Raw genomic sequence first — 15,331 nt, forward strand, 5'->3', positions numbered from 1 at the left:
GTGCGCAGGCGCACTAGCACGTTAAAAAGCTTTCATTTATTACGGCATTTGAAGAACACACACTGGACGGAGGACCGTATGGTGCGTTTTGGCGGCTCACGGTGCGATCATCAGTCAGGCGGCAGCTAACGCAGCCATGTGGACACTCGCCCGTACGCGTGTGACAGTCAGAAGGCTGAGCTAATAACCCAAACGATAATTGGATTCATGGGATGTCATGACCAGCCTTTCTCAGTGTGCCGGGTGCTCTATCGCTCACCTGGAGGGCCTGCAGACCCCCACCAATGCACTCATTTTCTATCCTTGTTCAAACATTGCTGCAGTGCTCCTCCTTCCAACCGAAGATTCATTTACAAGCTGGCACGCTAGCGAAGACACAGGAGGGCGGCCCAAAGGAGATTGATTGACAGTGGTCTACAGCCAATCAGGACGCAGAAAACAATGGGCGGTGCAGACCGACTAGAAATGGAAGAGAGACGCTCAACTTCCCACAACGCAATTCTTCTTAAAGGGCCAGGCTGGGCCTGTAACAGCGTTTTTTAATTTTTTTAAAAAGCACTTAAAAATTTCCACAAATCCGCGAAAGGTGAACCACGACAGAGCGAGGGAACCTGATAGATCAGGGGTGTCAAACTCGTGCCATGGAGGCCCGAGACGCTGCAGGTTTTCTTTCCAGCCGGTCACTAAAGCAGGTGATTTTAATGATCAACACCTTCAGTTGGAGGGAAGGAGCTCACCAATTAAACCACCTGCTGAAGAAGGTTGGAGAGAAAACCTGCAGCGTCTCGGCCCTCCTGGGCACCAGTTTGACACATGTGGTGTAGAAGAAGGCCGGCAGAATTATCAAGTTCATGTCAATGCGTTGTGTGTTGAATTCATTTATTGTTGTCCCAGGCATAGTGCCCACGAGACACTTTTTTTCTGAACAAGAAATCTTGTTACGTTTTAACCCTGCGAGACCTTGTGACCCCTCTGATGGATGGATGCACCGCCGTAATACATCCCATGTGATTCACATTTGTTCCAGAATGGTGCAGCCCTAAATCACGTGCTACATTGAAATAAAACCGGCCCAAAGATGCAGTCTGAGCACAGCTGCCGTCTTACCTCATGCTTGTCCGGAGCGATGAAGTTTAAATATTCATCCGACTCGTAGAGGACGGAGAAGGCCAGCTCCAGCACCTCCTGAGAAGACACGAGGGGAGTCGTCACAGGTTGCAAGGACACTTTTGGACTTATGCTATCCTGCTGGATATTAGCATAGCATTAACATACTGTGAACGCAGTCGTCCCTCGCTATATCACGTTTAAAAAAAAAAGAGAGAGAAAAAAAGTGATGGCTGTTTTGTGGTTGACCACGGCCTATGGATGATTAGTCAAAAAATATTAAAGGACAAGTTATTTGTAGTATTGTGGTCACGAGGCATCAGCCTTTCACACTGCATGGAGACTGGCGACTGGACGGACATGCCAGGGCTGAGATCAAGTTAGAAGAAAGAGTTCTCCACTCATTCCGTGTGGAAGTGGTAAGTGTTTGGTTTCTTAGTCATTCTTCCCCACTCCGTTTGAAACACTTTTTGGAGTTTAGAATAAACCAAATGGAGAGGCTAACTAGTTAGCTCGGTAGCTTGCTATGCTAGCGTTGACCGTCTGTTATGTCCCTCCTGTAAGCAGCACAATGGGATGTAAACAAAGAATAACAGGAGGGTTGGGGGGTGACCAAGCTACGTACGTCTCAATGTAAACAGAAAAACTTTTTAAATGGCTCATTTTTGGAGAATAGTGACATGTCTTGTGCTGCTTGTTGCACTGACACACCTTGTTCTGCTTGAGGGCGCCCTTCTCCTTCATGTGAGGACAGTCTTTGCCTGTGATGACAGCCTTGATGTCTGCCACCGGCACTGAAGACAACACAGCACACCAATTAAACAAGGTCCACAGGTCACGTGACAAACTACACAGATTTAAAAAGCTACTTAGCTGTTAGCCGTCCCTCGCTAAATGGCGGTTCCACCATTGCTCGCTCGCCATCTAATTAACTACTGATGGCTTTTTGCTGGTAGACTTATTAGTCTTATTGGTCAAAACATATTGAAATACAAGTGATATGTAGTATTCTGGCCACTAGGCGGCGGTAATGTTACACATGACCCTACCTTGCACTCCATGTCGCCAGCCATGGATGCTGAGTGAAAAAAGGTTCTCCTCCCATTCATTGTGGAAGTGGTAAGTTTGTGGCTTCTTACTTTGTCCTCCTTGCCCACTCTTTTTTAAACCCTTTTGTAAGTATAGAAAAAAATTAATTTGAGGCTAACTGATTCGCTCGCTAACTAGCGGTCGTCCCTGTAGCGTAGTAGTCGTGCAATCCAGTGTAAACAATAGGTGTGTAATGGTGACTATAGGGGTGTTACTTCATGCCTACAGGGCTCTAATAATGTTAAAAAAAACGTACCTAGAAAGTCAAACAGGTTTTCTATGCTCTTAACTATAAAAATAATCATTTTATTAACATTCAATCCGCTGTTGCGGTCGGGTCTGGAACCAATTAACCGCCATAAACGAGGGACAAGCGTACTTGTAGTAAAGTTGTCGTAAAGGTGCCAGACGACTGCACGTTTCTGGTTCCGGAGCGTGCATTCCAAAATAAAACCACCTTCAAGTCCTATGTTGACATCTTGGAATGACTGCAACTATGCTATGCTATGCTAGCTTCTTCCACCATGTGCACATTCAGATCGCTAATTTGAATTTTTAATCAAATGAATCCATTTTCATTTAAATAACATGAAATGGACGTTTATTTAAACTTCATGAATAAAAAGCAGTCGTATTGTCGGCTCCACCTACGTTTGTCCTGCAGGGAGTCGTGGGGCACCTCCCCCTGGGGGCTCTCCTCCAGGTCACCATAGTGCAGGACTTTGTGGTTGGGAGACAGCCGGCAGTACCAGAACTTGTCTGCGGCGGGGAAGCAAACCAAACCACACAGACGGAAGAAAAAAAATGATTAGGTGGGGGGGGTGGAGGGTAGAGATGGATTTAAACGGAGTAAGTCAGCGGCTGCTGAGTCATGGTCATCAAAGCTGAGCTGGAGGAGAACCAGAAGGTGCAGACGGGCCGTGGTGGTCTACGTAAACGTGAGAGTAACGACAGATTGAAGTTGAACGTTTGCTTTTGTGGTTGGTGGTCGGAGGCGAGTGAGAAGGTTCCAAACAAGATCCTTTTGGTGGAGCCATGCAGACGCTGGGCGGGAATAAAGCACATACAGTATGTGGGCCTCACCTTCCTCCTTATTTGACCTCCTCCCTCCTCAGCTTTCCTCCTTACCTGATGACTTTCAGACTCAACTTTCATCCTTAGCTGACCTACTTCCTCCTCAGCTTTCCTCCTAAGCGGACCTCCTTCCACCTTAGCTTTTCTTCCTTAGCTGGCCCCCTTCCTCCTCAACTTTCCTCCTTAGTGACCTCCTTCCTCCTCAGCTTTTGTCCTTAGCTGACCTCCTTCCTCCTCAGCTTTCCTCCTAAGCTGACCTCCTTCCTCCTCAGCTGTAGGCGGTGAGGTGGGAGCTATCAAGTGTGCTTACATATGTTGTCTGAAAATGCTCACGAGTTTCTCGCATGGCTTCAGTTCCATTCTTTTGAGGCAGTTAATGAATTCCAATTAGCTTCCAGAAGCTGCGGCGAGCATCAGAAAGCGTAAAAGCATCGCTAGCGTAAAAAAGAGTGGAGTCCGGTCCCACCTTGCCTCCTGCGACTGCTGATCTTGCGGAAGCAGGTTCCTTCACATAGTCTGTTGAGCCTCTGTTGTTTGATCAACTCCATGATCTCTGGCTGGATCTTCTCCCTCAGCTCCCTTCAGCAAAGACAAATCCGCACAGGAAGTCATGAGTATTAGAAGCGCACGCTAGCACATAAAACGTCATGTATCAAGTATTCGTGCACGCATGCACGAGCCCCTGCTGCATTTGAATGCACCCCCACGTGACGCATAAATTATGCAAATGATGTGGCCGAGCAGCGCCGTGCTCCTCGTCTTTGTTTGTCTTTGAGGACGTGACTTTGTATCGATTCCGTTAAACGGGGGCGGGACTGGACGACGTTATCCATTAGCGTCGTCAGTCAGTCACGCTGGGAGGACACTAACAGTTTATTTTATACGTTTCCTCTGCAAAGACAAAGCGGGAGACGATGGCGCCGCTAAAGATGATTGAATACGAGACATAAAAACAGACACGTGCTTTACGAGCGCCGAGACGTGCACCGAGTATCGTGGAGGATTCATCACAAAAACATCAATCAAGATCACGTTGTTTTTTTTCCTTTTTTTTGCTACAAAAGCTGCGCTCTGATTGGTCGACTCACAGGATGGGGCGGGACTGGAAGTCCTCCTGATTCATTCTCTCCGACTGGCGTATCTTGAGGATCTCGGTGTAGCTCAGGTTCTGCAGGCGACTCTTGAACTGGTCCAGGGAATTAGGCTTGAGTGTCAGCGCTCGCATGATCTGCTCCCGCACCACCTGCATGACCTGCGACACAGGAAGAAGACGGAGGGGGGCGGAGTCAGAGACAGGAAGTCAAACATGAGAGAGCGAGCCTGCTTCCGGAGGACATCAGTGACGTCTACATGTAGATTGTCTTTCCGATTCTGTACGTATTTTGTTGTTGCTGTCCTCAGCTTTCCTCCTTAGCCGACCTCCTTCCTCCTTAGCCGACCTCCTTCCTCCTCAGCTTTCCTCCTTAGCTGTTCTCCTTCCTTCCTCCTCAGCTGTCCTCCTTAGCTGTTCTCCTTCCTCCTCAGCTGATCTCCTTCCTCCATAGCTTTCCTCCTTAGCTGTTCTCCTTCCTTCCTCCTCAGCTGTCCTCCTTAGCTGTTCTCCTTCCTTCCTCCTCAGCTGTCCTCCTTACTCCTCAAAGCGTCCTTTGTAAGGCGTGACGGTGCCCAAACCCAAACTGAAATCCGCCAGCTGACCTTCCCAAGCCTCTGGAGTCGGCACTAATCTGGACTAAGTGGTGGAAAATCGGAAGACGACGCGAGCGAGCGGCCGTAATCTTCTTAAAGCGGCCTCTTAATTCGTCAAGTTTAGAAAAGCGCGGCGGCTTGGCTCGTCTGGCGGTGGGAAAGAAAGGATTGGAAGCGTTTCTAAATGTAGATCTGAAAAGCCCCAGGAGGTCTCACTCTGTAAAAAAAATCAAAAATAAACCCACACATTCTTAGCAGCGACACATCGCGGGGATTAAAGGCTAAAGTGCTAAACTTTGCTCAACTTCATCACTGGATTCACTTTGGGAAGTTCAGTGGGCTCTTTGCTCTTTATTTCAAATGCTTTGAAACGTCTGGAAATGCTGTGCTAGCTAATGCTAATGCGTGTTTATGAGCACCAAACGTGATAAAACGATCATCGCCCTCACATCTCGCCGCACTTCGGAAAGAAGAGGCGCTCAAGTGCATGAAAAACCTCCTTCCTTAGGCTTCGCTACACATCTGGGCGTGGACAAACACGGCTCATTAGCACGAAAGGGACATGAAGTTGTATGACCCCCCCCCCACCTGGTCTCCTCAGCCCAGTTATGTGGAACACACACGTAAACAAGTCCCGTTCACATGAACGCACAGGCGACATTGCAGGGATACGGCGGGAGACAAGTATAAATATATACAAATATACAACGAGTCTTTTCTGTGGTCAGATGCTTTTGAGAAGGTATTTTTCTGATGCAAATGTACTCGTCTTTTCAACGCATGTTGTTTTTAGAAGCCAAAGTCTTGACTGAATACGTTCTTCATCACGGAAATGTGACCAGAACTGGACTCAGGAGACCAAGTGGGGGGTAAGTCTCTGTTATTGGACTCCAAGGCTGACAGGGACGTCATACAAGTTCATGTCAAAATATCCAAACCATCCCTTTAAAGCGACACACACACAAGCCCCCCAGCTTATTAAAAGCTGCCAACACACTTCCAATACGCTGTTGTGGCACCTCTCACACGTATTGACAGTGACTGAAAACTGCTCCAATGTGCTGCTTTAAAGGCGTGATGGCTGACTGGTTGTTGTTCAGTGCTAAGTCATTGACATCTAATCCAGAACACAGTGAACACACCGCAGGTTCAAAAGGCACTAAAGCAGTTGCATCCCAGGATGGTCCAGATTGGCAAAAGAACCCGAGGCAAGCACAAACCATCTTAGCTCCTAAATATTTATTTATTTTGTAAAGGGAGTGGGAGGTGAGGCGTGCAGGACGGCATAAACATCCCGTCTGAAGCCAAAGAAAAAGAAAAAGAGGAAGGGAAGAGCGGTGGAGAGACGAGGGCCCGGAGGAGGAAGGGAGAGCAAAATAGGAGACGCAAACAAAGATGCTACGAGAGCTCGTCAAATCAAAAGAAAAGCAGGAGGAGGGGGTTCAGAAGGGGGAGGGGCCGGTCCTGGTTGTACGCCGTGGTGCAACATGGACGCCCGTCTCGGCACGATGTGAAGCAAAACTAAAACATCTCTACGCTTTTTGTGCATATTTCTGTTTCGATTGTCTTTCCGTGCAACATTTTATACTCGCTGCTGTGCTACTTTGGTTTTACATCTCGATGACAGCGACGGTAAAGCTTTCGTACGCGCAAGTCTTTCTTCTGGTGGCTAACCCTTGGAACAAGAAAAATAACCCAAAACGTGTGCTTTGTGTTAGTTGCTGTGGTCTAATCGAGGTTAATACTAGCATGCTTTTATTTTATACTTACTTGGCACTGGACAGGAAGTGTGCAACTGCGTAAGAAGACAGTAGTTGTGTTGCTGTTGTGGTTTCACGCTGCTTACTGATGATGATGATGACGTTAACAATACAACATGTCAACTTAAAACAGAAGAACATACTTCACATCACACGTCGACATAAACGGACTTTTCATCGCAATTACCCATTTCGCAGTTGATGTCGACACACACGGTCCGCCGTGTGTGTCGCTGTCGACTTCCTTAGTGTGTGTATTTTGACAGTGAGGCGCTATCCCAAATCTTGAACGCTTACCGGCAAAGACGATCGCAATATTTACTTATCTCCTTACCTCTTCTGCCCCCTTTGCCCTCACCCCTAACTCCTAGCCCTCACCACCTAACCCCAAGCACTCATCCTAGCCCCTAACCTCAACCCCTACCCCTCACCCTAACCCCCACCATGCTGGAATAAAACCGGAATAACTGCAGATTATTTGCTCCAATCCTCCACTAGACCTCCACAGATCTTGAGTGCCATGTGCCTCCCGAGGGGCGTGTCCAGGTTGAAGGTCTCCACAGCGAATGAGGATGCTACTATTCCCGCACAGTTCCGTGCTCTAAGCAGGGAAGCGGAAAGTCTGCCGTTAATCCCGTGTTTACCCTCCTCCCCCTGCAGCGTCAAAATCACAGAATTTTCCGTAGGCGGGAACGTAATCCCGTTCACAACAAAGCCCAACCCCCGTCTCCGTCTCCTCACACACACACACACACGGGGACACTGGAAAGGGCGGGGTTAGTCTAATCCAGTAGATTACATATCAAGATGGGGGTCGTCCTCCGCCAGGTGACCTCTCCACCACCCACCTCCTCCTCCTCGTCATGCATGTGGAGTACTTACATGTCACCTCCATGCTTGCGAGCGTACCGCGATGCTCCACACAGACTGAGTCCTAGCGGGACACACCAGGAGGTGGAGGAGGAAGAGGAGGAGGAGGCAGATGGCCGTCTAGATGATGGTGGCTGACAGCTAGCGTTAGCGCCAGCCACGGCGTCCCTCCTGGCAAAACACCGCTCCACTTCCACTCTGCTGTTTAATCCTGGGGATTTGACGCTTTGTGTGTTTTCCGCTTAGGAAGAAAATTGCGCTTCCTTGATAGCATCCTCCACCCTTCCCTCCCGTGCCTCCTTGTTCCCTCCCTCTGCGAGTCTGAGAGCATCAGGCAGCCTTGCTTATGTTGATCTGCAGGCTTACGCCCTGATTGGACGCACGCCACCGTCACCAACGCCAATTGTGATGCAGCGAGCGGATCACGTGATAATGCTGTGTGTGTGGATGTGGATGGCGGGGGGGAGGGGTGGAGGCAGTCACTACATCAGTGTGGGTTTTTTTTTTCCCCCCAGCAGAGGAGATGGAGGCGGATGAAGACGCTCGCACAAACGCAACAACAACGCATGCGACTGAGAAGCACCAGAGACACGGCCGTGCAGCCCGGTGAGTCTGTAATTGGTTGAGGGTTGCTATGGCAACAGGAGGAAACGGTTGCCCTGGGAGCAGCATCAGCCTCGCCTCGGTTACACACACTTCATTCTGTAGACAACACAAAGTATTACAGCTGACATCTGTGTGTGTGTGTGTGTGTGCGTGTGTGTGTGTGTGTGTGCGTGTACGCTTTAGGAAGGAGGCGCACTCACACATGCTGATGATGATGATGATGATGATCTCATGATGAGTGTTGGATTTTCTCCATCAATGAAACATCAGTGCATGTTTCTATTGCGCGTCTTTGAGTTGACGTCCACAAAAACATCAAAGAGTGACACCAGCAACACGATCACCACGATCACCGCATGCAAACCACCAGCGCTGTTGACCCATGAGCTAGCTGCACCGTATGCTAGACTTGCACATTGTTTGAATTCCAAACTTCTACTTTCTATTTATTATTTGATGTGATTGGGTTAGGATTGGGACTCGGGCTAGCGTTAAAGCTAGGCCTCAGGTTAGCGTTGGGCTTAGTCTAAAAGTATCCTAAACACTTCATTTGTAAGGAAAAATATCAAATTAAATGTAAAAATGATGAGTATAGATGTTTTATTTATTATTATATATTTTATGTTTTTAGATCTTATATATTTAATTTATAAATGTATATTTGATTTATTGATACTTTATTGTAGGGATGTCCGATATTGGCTTTTCTGCTCCGATATTGTCCAACTCTCAATTTCCGATTCCGATATCAACCGATACTGATGTGTGTAACATCGCATATCCTTTTCTTGAGTAAAGTTGTTGTAAAGTAACAATACTCTTAAATGAGTACGGTTGTTTTGTTGGCTACTCCACCCATCTGAGTAGATCATTCATGTATTACATATTTCATATCAGATTACTTTTGTGGTTCTTGTGTTATTTTTGGAAAGATTTAATACATTTTTAGTTAAAGGGGTGTCGTTTAGAATACATGAATTTGCTGATTATTATTTGGATTGATAGCGTTCATGTTCTTATTTTATATTCCTATGGAATGTGGGAGGGAACCGGAGTACCCGGAGAAAACCCACGCACACACGGGGAGAACATCCAGTATCGACCCAATGATTATCGGTGGCCAACATTATCAGCATCCCTACTTTATTTTATACTTGATATATTTGACATATATCGGTGACATATTTGTTACTTATTTTTTACTGTATATACAATTTAATTCCTATAGTATATATTTTAATGTATTTGTTTTAGATTTTATTTATATATTTTATATATGTAGTTTATTATTTTACTGACACGTTTTAATTTATATAGTTTGATAGTGTATATTTTTATTTTTACATTTTATTTATATATTTTTTATTTGATGTACTTGCATTTTATTTGATATTTCTGTTTATATATTTTATATATGTTGTTTATACATATTTTTAACTCGTATATATTTTTACTTGCAATTTACATTTAATTTGTAGTTTATGTTGTATATTTTTATTTTGATATTTTTAAAAATAGAAATATATAGTCATTGTTTTCGCATCATATTTTTACTGATATATTTTGAGTTTCCAGGTCATCACTGGAACACCAACTGGAGCCCCGACCCCAACCCCACCCCCACCCCAAGTCCTAACCCTAGCCTAAAAAAAAAATCCCCTAAATTGATGAATTGTCCACCACGAGCGGCAGCTGAGAGCAGAGCGGACGTACCTTGTTGAAGTCCTCGCTGGTGGCCCTCATCTCCTTCCAGGTCTTGTTGAGCAGCTGGATGCAGATGCAGAAGAACTCCTCGAAGGAGCGGTCGTGTGTGAAGAACATGGGGTGGAAGTCGTGGCAGTTTTCGCCGGCTGTGGACAAGCAGATGGACGCCCAACGTCAGGGACGAGGATGATGATTAGCATGAAGCATGAAGGTTTGACACTCTTCACGTTGTTTCAAAGTGTTTTTGTGTGCAACTGTTGAGCTAAGTTTGGCCTTTAGTCCTGAGGAGTGTCACGGTTGGGGGCGGAGACGAAGACAAGCATAGTGTGTGCGAGATGGAGCCACTCCCAAAAGCAGGAAGTCGTTCACTTTCAAGGTTTTTGCAAAGCATCCAAGCTTCCAAGACCGTCCCGACCAAAGCCAAACATATTTATGTCCTCCTTGCTCACAGGAGCAGACATGCTTGCTCGCAGGTTGTGTATCCATGAATATTTCACCACAAACCTTCACGTTGGCCTACACTGTCGATATTTTGGGCTCATCTAAGAGACACGCCCCTGCTTTGGAGGAGGCTTCACCGTACCGACAAACACGTTTTGCTTCCCTGCCGAAATGTCACCGCAGAGCCTCCCGCGCCACTGCAGCGTTTACGCCTGGAAAGATCTCCGAGTGCAAAGTCGTGTCGCCGTCGTTCACTCAGCGCCTCGCTTGCAGCACGACCAGCCCTTCCGAGGCGGCACCTTCTTTATGCGTGGCAGCGTAATAACGCCTTGAATGTCACAAACCATCACATCTAATGTGCTTTAATCTGCTCGCTGATGTGTCATGCTCTTCTTAAGAGTGTGTGTGTGTGTGTGTGTGTGTGTGTGTGTGTAGCAGTGTTACATCACACTCTTGTTGCTCTCTACCCCCAATTAAAAACGGTGCCGAGTGCAACCGTTGTTGTTGTTTCATAAGCGCTACACACGAACGTCGTACAGTCGATGCCTGCTTTTTGTGGGGCTTAAGGGACCACCAATGAATGGAATTGATACGCCCATAAAAAGGTCTATTTTTGACACATGGTGCACTCCTCCCCTGCGTGGAAGTTCCCCTCCAATTTCGGATCGACATTTGCAATAAATGTGGCTGTTGTGATTATAAGAATAGATGAAAAAAAACAACACTATTTTGAGAGAAAAAATATTTCTTTGCTCCACAAGCTGCACACTGACTACTCTACAGCAGGGCTTTAATCTTGCTGGTCCTAACAAAAGAGTTTGCAGAGAGAAACCCCCAACAAAAACCTCTCCTGGGACGTGCGTGCTGGCCTGCTCGGTGGTCAGGAGACGAGCTGTCATCGTCGGACTGCAAGTCAGAGCGTGTCTATTTTTGTGTCGGGCAGAAGAAGTGGGAGGGGGCATGGGGGGATGGGTGTGTTTGCTGGGCGCTCCTCTCTGCCGACCCCCCCGAGGGCTTGAAGTGACGTCAGCATAGGAGCTCATTAGTCGGCCGGCCACCATGCAAATGACGCCTGCGGGGGGCGCAGGGGGGTGACTTTACTGGGCATGGCGCCATCCCTGACATCTGCCAAGGTCCACTCTGTGTGTGCGTGTGTGCAGAGTCACCTTGCAGCGATGCCACATGATGAATCCACAGTGAAAGATGTCATCCTCACTCTAATTGTATAAGCCTCATGTCCAACTGTGACCAGGGGGAAGTGCATGTGTGTGTGTGTGTGTGTGTGTGTGTGTGTGTGTGTGTGTGTGTGTGTGTGTGTGTGTGTGTGTGCCAGCAACCAACGTCAGCACAATGTTACAGTCCTGTGTGTGTGCGTGTGTGGCCATGTTTGAGAGGCTCTCTGCCCTCAAGTGAATAATATAATAGTATTTGCATTGCTATTTACATTTTGCAGTAGGGTGGGGTTTTTGTGAACCGGGGGTGGGGTCAGGATGGGCAGGGGCTTGGGGAGGGTATCATTTTCTGCGCATGAAATTTGCGAAAAATTGACCCCTGAAAAACGTGCCATTTGTATTGTCATTTTTTATATATATATATATATATATATATATATATATATATATATACACACACAGTCAAACCTGTATATAACGGCCACCTGCCTATAGCGGCCACTGAAAAATCCCCCCGCAGAAAATTTACGTGTTACAGACCCTGTGTATAGCAGTCACCTGTCTAATGCGGCCAGCGGCCACCCATTTTGTCTCCCTTAGTCAACATCTGACCACATATAGCGGACAAAATGCCGACTCAAGTAGAAGCTTCATGCACAAAAAAGTTTCGTTTTTTAATCAATGAAGCCGTCGTGTGTAGACTTTAATTAGTGAGTCCTAGCTCAGTCACAATCATTCACAAGATCCACACAAACTGTCAGTTGTTCCACATAAAAAAATCCGTCTTCTTTGGAGCTTGTTGCAGACAGTGACACCGTTTATTTCCTGGTGTGAGACAATATGCACTGGTCAATACTGTAATGCCGCTTGTTGTGGGGAAGGAGAGACTCACGTCGCCGATGCACTTTAATCGCTTTATTAACAGCGGAGAACACTGCAGGACTTTACATCCACGCCAACATAAACACACTTCCCAACTCTCTCGACACTCACAGCTAGCACTCAGCCTAGCTCTCCTGCTCGTGACGTCGCACCGTCACTTCCCGATAAACTAAAGCTGTAATGACACTCTGCCGTATATATAGTAGCACAGCTTCGTTTTGTGGGTGGTGTAGAATAACAAGCCTAGTTGTTCATTACAACTTTTATCCGCAGTCCCAAAGTGCCCTCTACTGGTCAACATGTAACAGTATAATTATATGTATCTGCAAACACAACAAGCTGCTAATCACAGACATGTTAATATGTGTGCGCACAAATTCAAAATGGCCGACAACCTGTATATAACGGCCACCTACCACGGCCACTTATGCCGTTTCCCTTTAGTGGCTGCTATAGACAGGTTTGAATATATATATATATACAGTATGTCACAAAAGTGAGTACACCCCTCACATTTCTGCAAATATTTTATTATATCTTTTCATGGGACAACACTGAAGAAATGAAACTTTGCTACAATGTAAATTAGTCAGTGTACAGCTTGTATAACAGTGTAAATTTACTGTCCCCTCAAAATAACTCAATACAGAGACCTTAATGTCTAAACTGCAGGCAACAAATTTGCAGAAATGTGAGGGGTGTACTCACTTTTGTGACATACTGTATATATATATATATGTATATATATATATATACACATTATATATATATATATATATATATATATATATATATATATATATATATATATATATATATATATATATATATATATATATATATATATATATATATATATATATATATATATATATATATAGGAGTTTGAAGTCCAGGACCACAAGACTGGCAAACAGCTTTTACCCACAGGCCATCAGGCTTCTCAACGAAGCACTCGCACACACCACACGCACACACTCATAGCACTTTATTTATTTATTTATTTGTATTATTTACTTGTATTAATGTCTCTTCTGTTGTTGTTGCTTAATTTATTGGTATTTATGTTTGTGTTTATGTTTCTTATGTTCTTATTCTTTCTTGTGTTTTCTTTCTTTTCTTGGGAGAATGAACAGAATAAGATTTTCATTGCATGGTATAACTGCTGTTTTACCATGCACATGACAATAAAACTCTCTTGAATCTTGAATCTCTTGAATATACTGCTAAAAAAAATTAGAGGAACACTTTGAAAACACATCAGATCTAAACTGGGGGGGAAATGATCTTGAATATGTTTCCTGATAATAAGTGGGTGATGTATTAGTAACAAAATGATGCCACATCATTTGATAGAAATGAAAATGATCACCCTATGGGGGGGGGGGGGGAATCAAAGACACCCCAAAAATGAAAGTGAAAAAATGATGTAGCAGACTGGTCCATTTTGCTAAAATGTCATTGTAGCAACTCAAAATGATTCTCTGTAGTTTGTGTGGCCCCCACGTGCTTGTACGCATGCCTGACAACGTCGGGGCATGCTCCTAATGAGACTACGGATGGCGTCCTGGGGGATCTCCTCCCAGATCTGGACCAGGGCATCCATGAGCTCCTGGACAGTCTGAGGAGCAACCTGGCGGCACCGGATGGACCTAAACATAATGTCCCAGAGGTGTTCTATTGGGTTTAGGTCAGGTGAACGTGGGGGCCAGTCAATGGTATCAATTCCTTCATCCTTCAGGAACTACCTGCATACACTAGCCACATGAGGTCGGGCATTGTCGTGGACCAGGAGGAACCCAGGTCCCATTGCACCAGCGTAGGTTCTGACAATGGGTCCAAGGATTTCATCCCGATACCTAATAGCAGTCAGGGTGCCGTTATCTAACCTGTAGAGGTCTGTGCGTCCTTCCAGGGATATGCCTCCCCAGACCATCACTGACCCACCACCAAAGCGGTCATGCTGAATGATGTTGCAGGCAGCATAACGTTCTCCACGGCATCTCCAGACCCTTTCACGTCTGTCGCATGTGCTCAGGTTGAACTTGCTCTCATCAGGGAAGAGCACAGGGCACCAGTGGTGTAGTTGCCAATTCTGGTGGTCTATGGCAAATGCCAATTGAGCTCTACGGTGCTGGGCAGTGAGCACAGGGCCCACTACAGGATGTCGGGCCCTCAGGCCACCCTCATGGAGCCTGTTTCTGATTGTTTGGTCAGAAACATTCACACCAGTGGCCTGCTGGAGGTCATTTTGTAGGGCTCTGGCAGTGCTCATCCTGTTCCTCCTTGCACAAAGGAGCAGATATTAATCCTGCTGAGGGTTGAAGGACCTTCTACGGCCCTGTCCAGCTCTCCTGGAGTAACTACTTGTCTCCTGGAATCTCCTCCATGCGTCCAGGTACCGCAGTGATGCCCTGGTCCAGATCTGGGAGGAGATCCCCCAGGACGCCATCCGTAGTCTCATTAGGAGCATGCCCCGACGTTGTCAGGCATGCGTACAAGCACGTGGGGGCCACACAAACTACTGAGAATCATTTTGAGTTGCTACAATGACATTTTAGCAAAATGGACCAGTGTGCTGCATCATTTTTTCACTTTCATTTTTGGGGTGTCTTTGATTTCCCCCCTCTATAGGGTGATCATTTTCATTTCTATCAAATGATGTGGCATCATTTTGTTACTAATACATCACCCACTTATTATCAGGAAACATATTCAACATCATTTTCCCCCAGTTTAGATCTGATGTGTTTTCCAAGTGTTCCTTTCATTTTTTTGAGCAGTGTATACTGTAAATATATATACTGTGTAAATGATCAATGGAAATCAAATGTATTCTTCTTATTATCGGGGGTGTCTTGCAGTCCACCTGTTGTCTCTTCCATTTGCACAACAGCAGATGAAACTGATGTGTTGCTTCCTAAGTGGACAGTTTCATTT

At 45.9% G+C, this 15,331-nt stretch overlaps 1 protein-coding gene and 1 long non-coding RNA gene across 12 annotated transcripts in view; one reads left to right on the forward strand and one right to left on the reverse strand.

The window, feature by feature from the left end:
• Nucleotides 1-15,331, reverse strand: part of elmo1 (engulfment and cell motility 1 (ced-12 homolog, C. elegans)) — a 90,217-nt gene that overhangs the window by 1,426 nt on the left and 73,460 nt on the right. For 5 of the 7 annotated variants that reach the window (XM_054764305.1, XM_054764306.1, XM_054764303.1 and 2 more), the window contains 6 exons: nt 9,906-10,042; nt 4,359-4,522; nt 3,737-3,849; nt 2,848-2,955; nt 1,819-1,901; nt 1,108-1,185 (listed from right to left, as the gene is read on the reverse strand). In XM_054764305.1, coding sequence (XP_054620280.1) covers nt 1,108-1,185; nt 1,819-1,901; nt 2,848-2,955; nt 3,737-3,849; nt 4,359-4,522; nt 9,906-10,042 — 683 coding nt within the window. Of the gene's footprint in view, nt 1-1,107; nt 1,186-1,818; nt 1,902-2,847; nt 2,956-3,736; nt 3,850-4,358; nt 4,523-6,726; nt 6,802-6,903; nt 7,077-7,598; nt 9,419-9,905; nt 10,043-15,331 lie in introns of those variants that run through there. The other 2 variants (XM_054764310.1, XM_054764309.1) reach the window with 2 other exon arrangements.
• Nucleotides 4,074-11,818, forward strand: LOC129173413 (uncharacterized). Of its 5 annotated transcripts, XR_008567229.1 has the most exons (4): nt 4,074-4,643; nt 8,102-8,192; nt 8,376-10,107; nt 10,176-11,818. It is a non-coding gene; the product is annotated as an uncharacterized LOC129173413 (long non-coding RNA). The 5 variants fall into 5 exon arrangements; XR_008567225.1 differs by having other exon boundaries at nt 8,376-11,818; XR_008567228.1 differs by having other exon boundaries at nt 8,105-8,192; nt 8,376-11,818.

This window comes from Dunckerocampus dactyliophorus, chromosome 20, assembly GCF_027744805.1.
Source record: "Dunckerocampus dactyliophorus isolate RoL2022-P2 chromosome 20, RoL_Ddac_1.1, whole genome shotgun sequence".
NCBI classification, from domain to species: Eukaryota; Metazoa; Chordata; class Actinopteri; order Syngnathiformes; family Syngnathidae; genus Dunckerocampus; species Dunckerocampus dactyliophorus.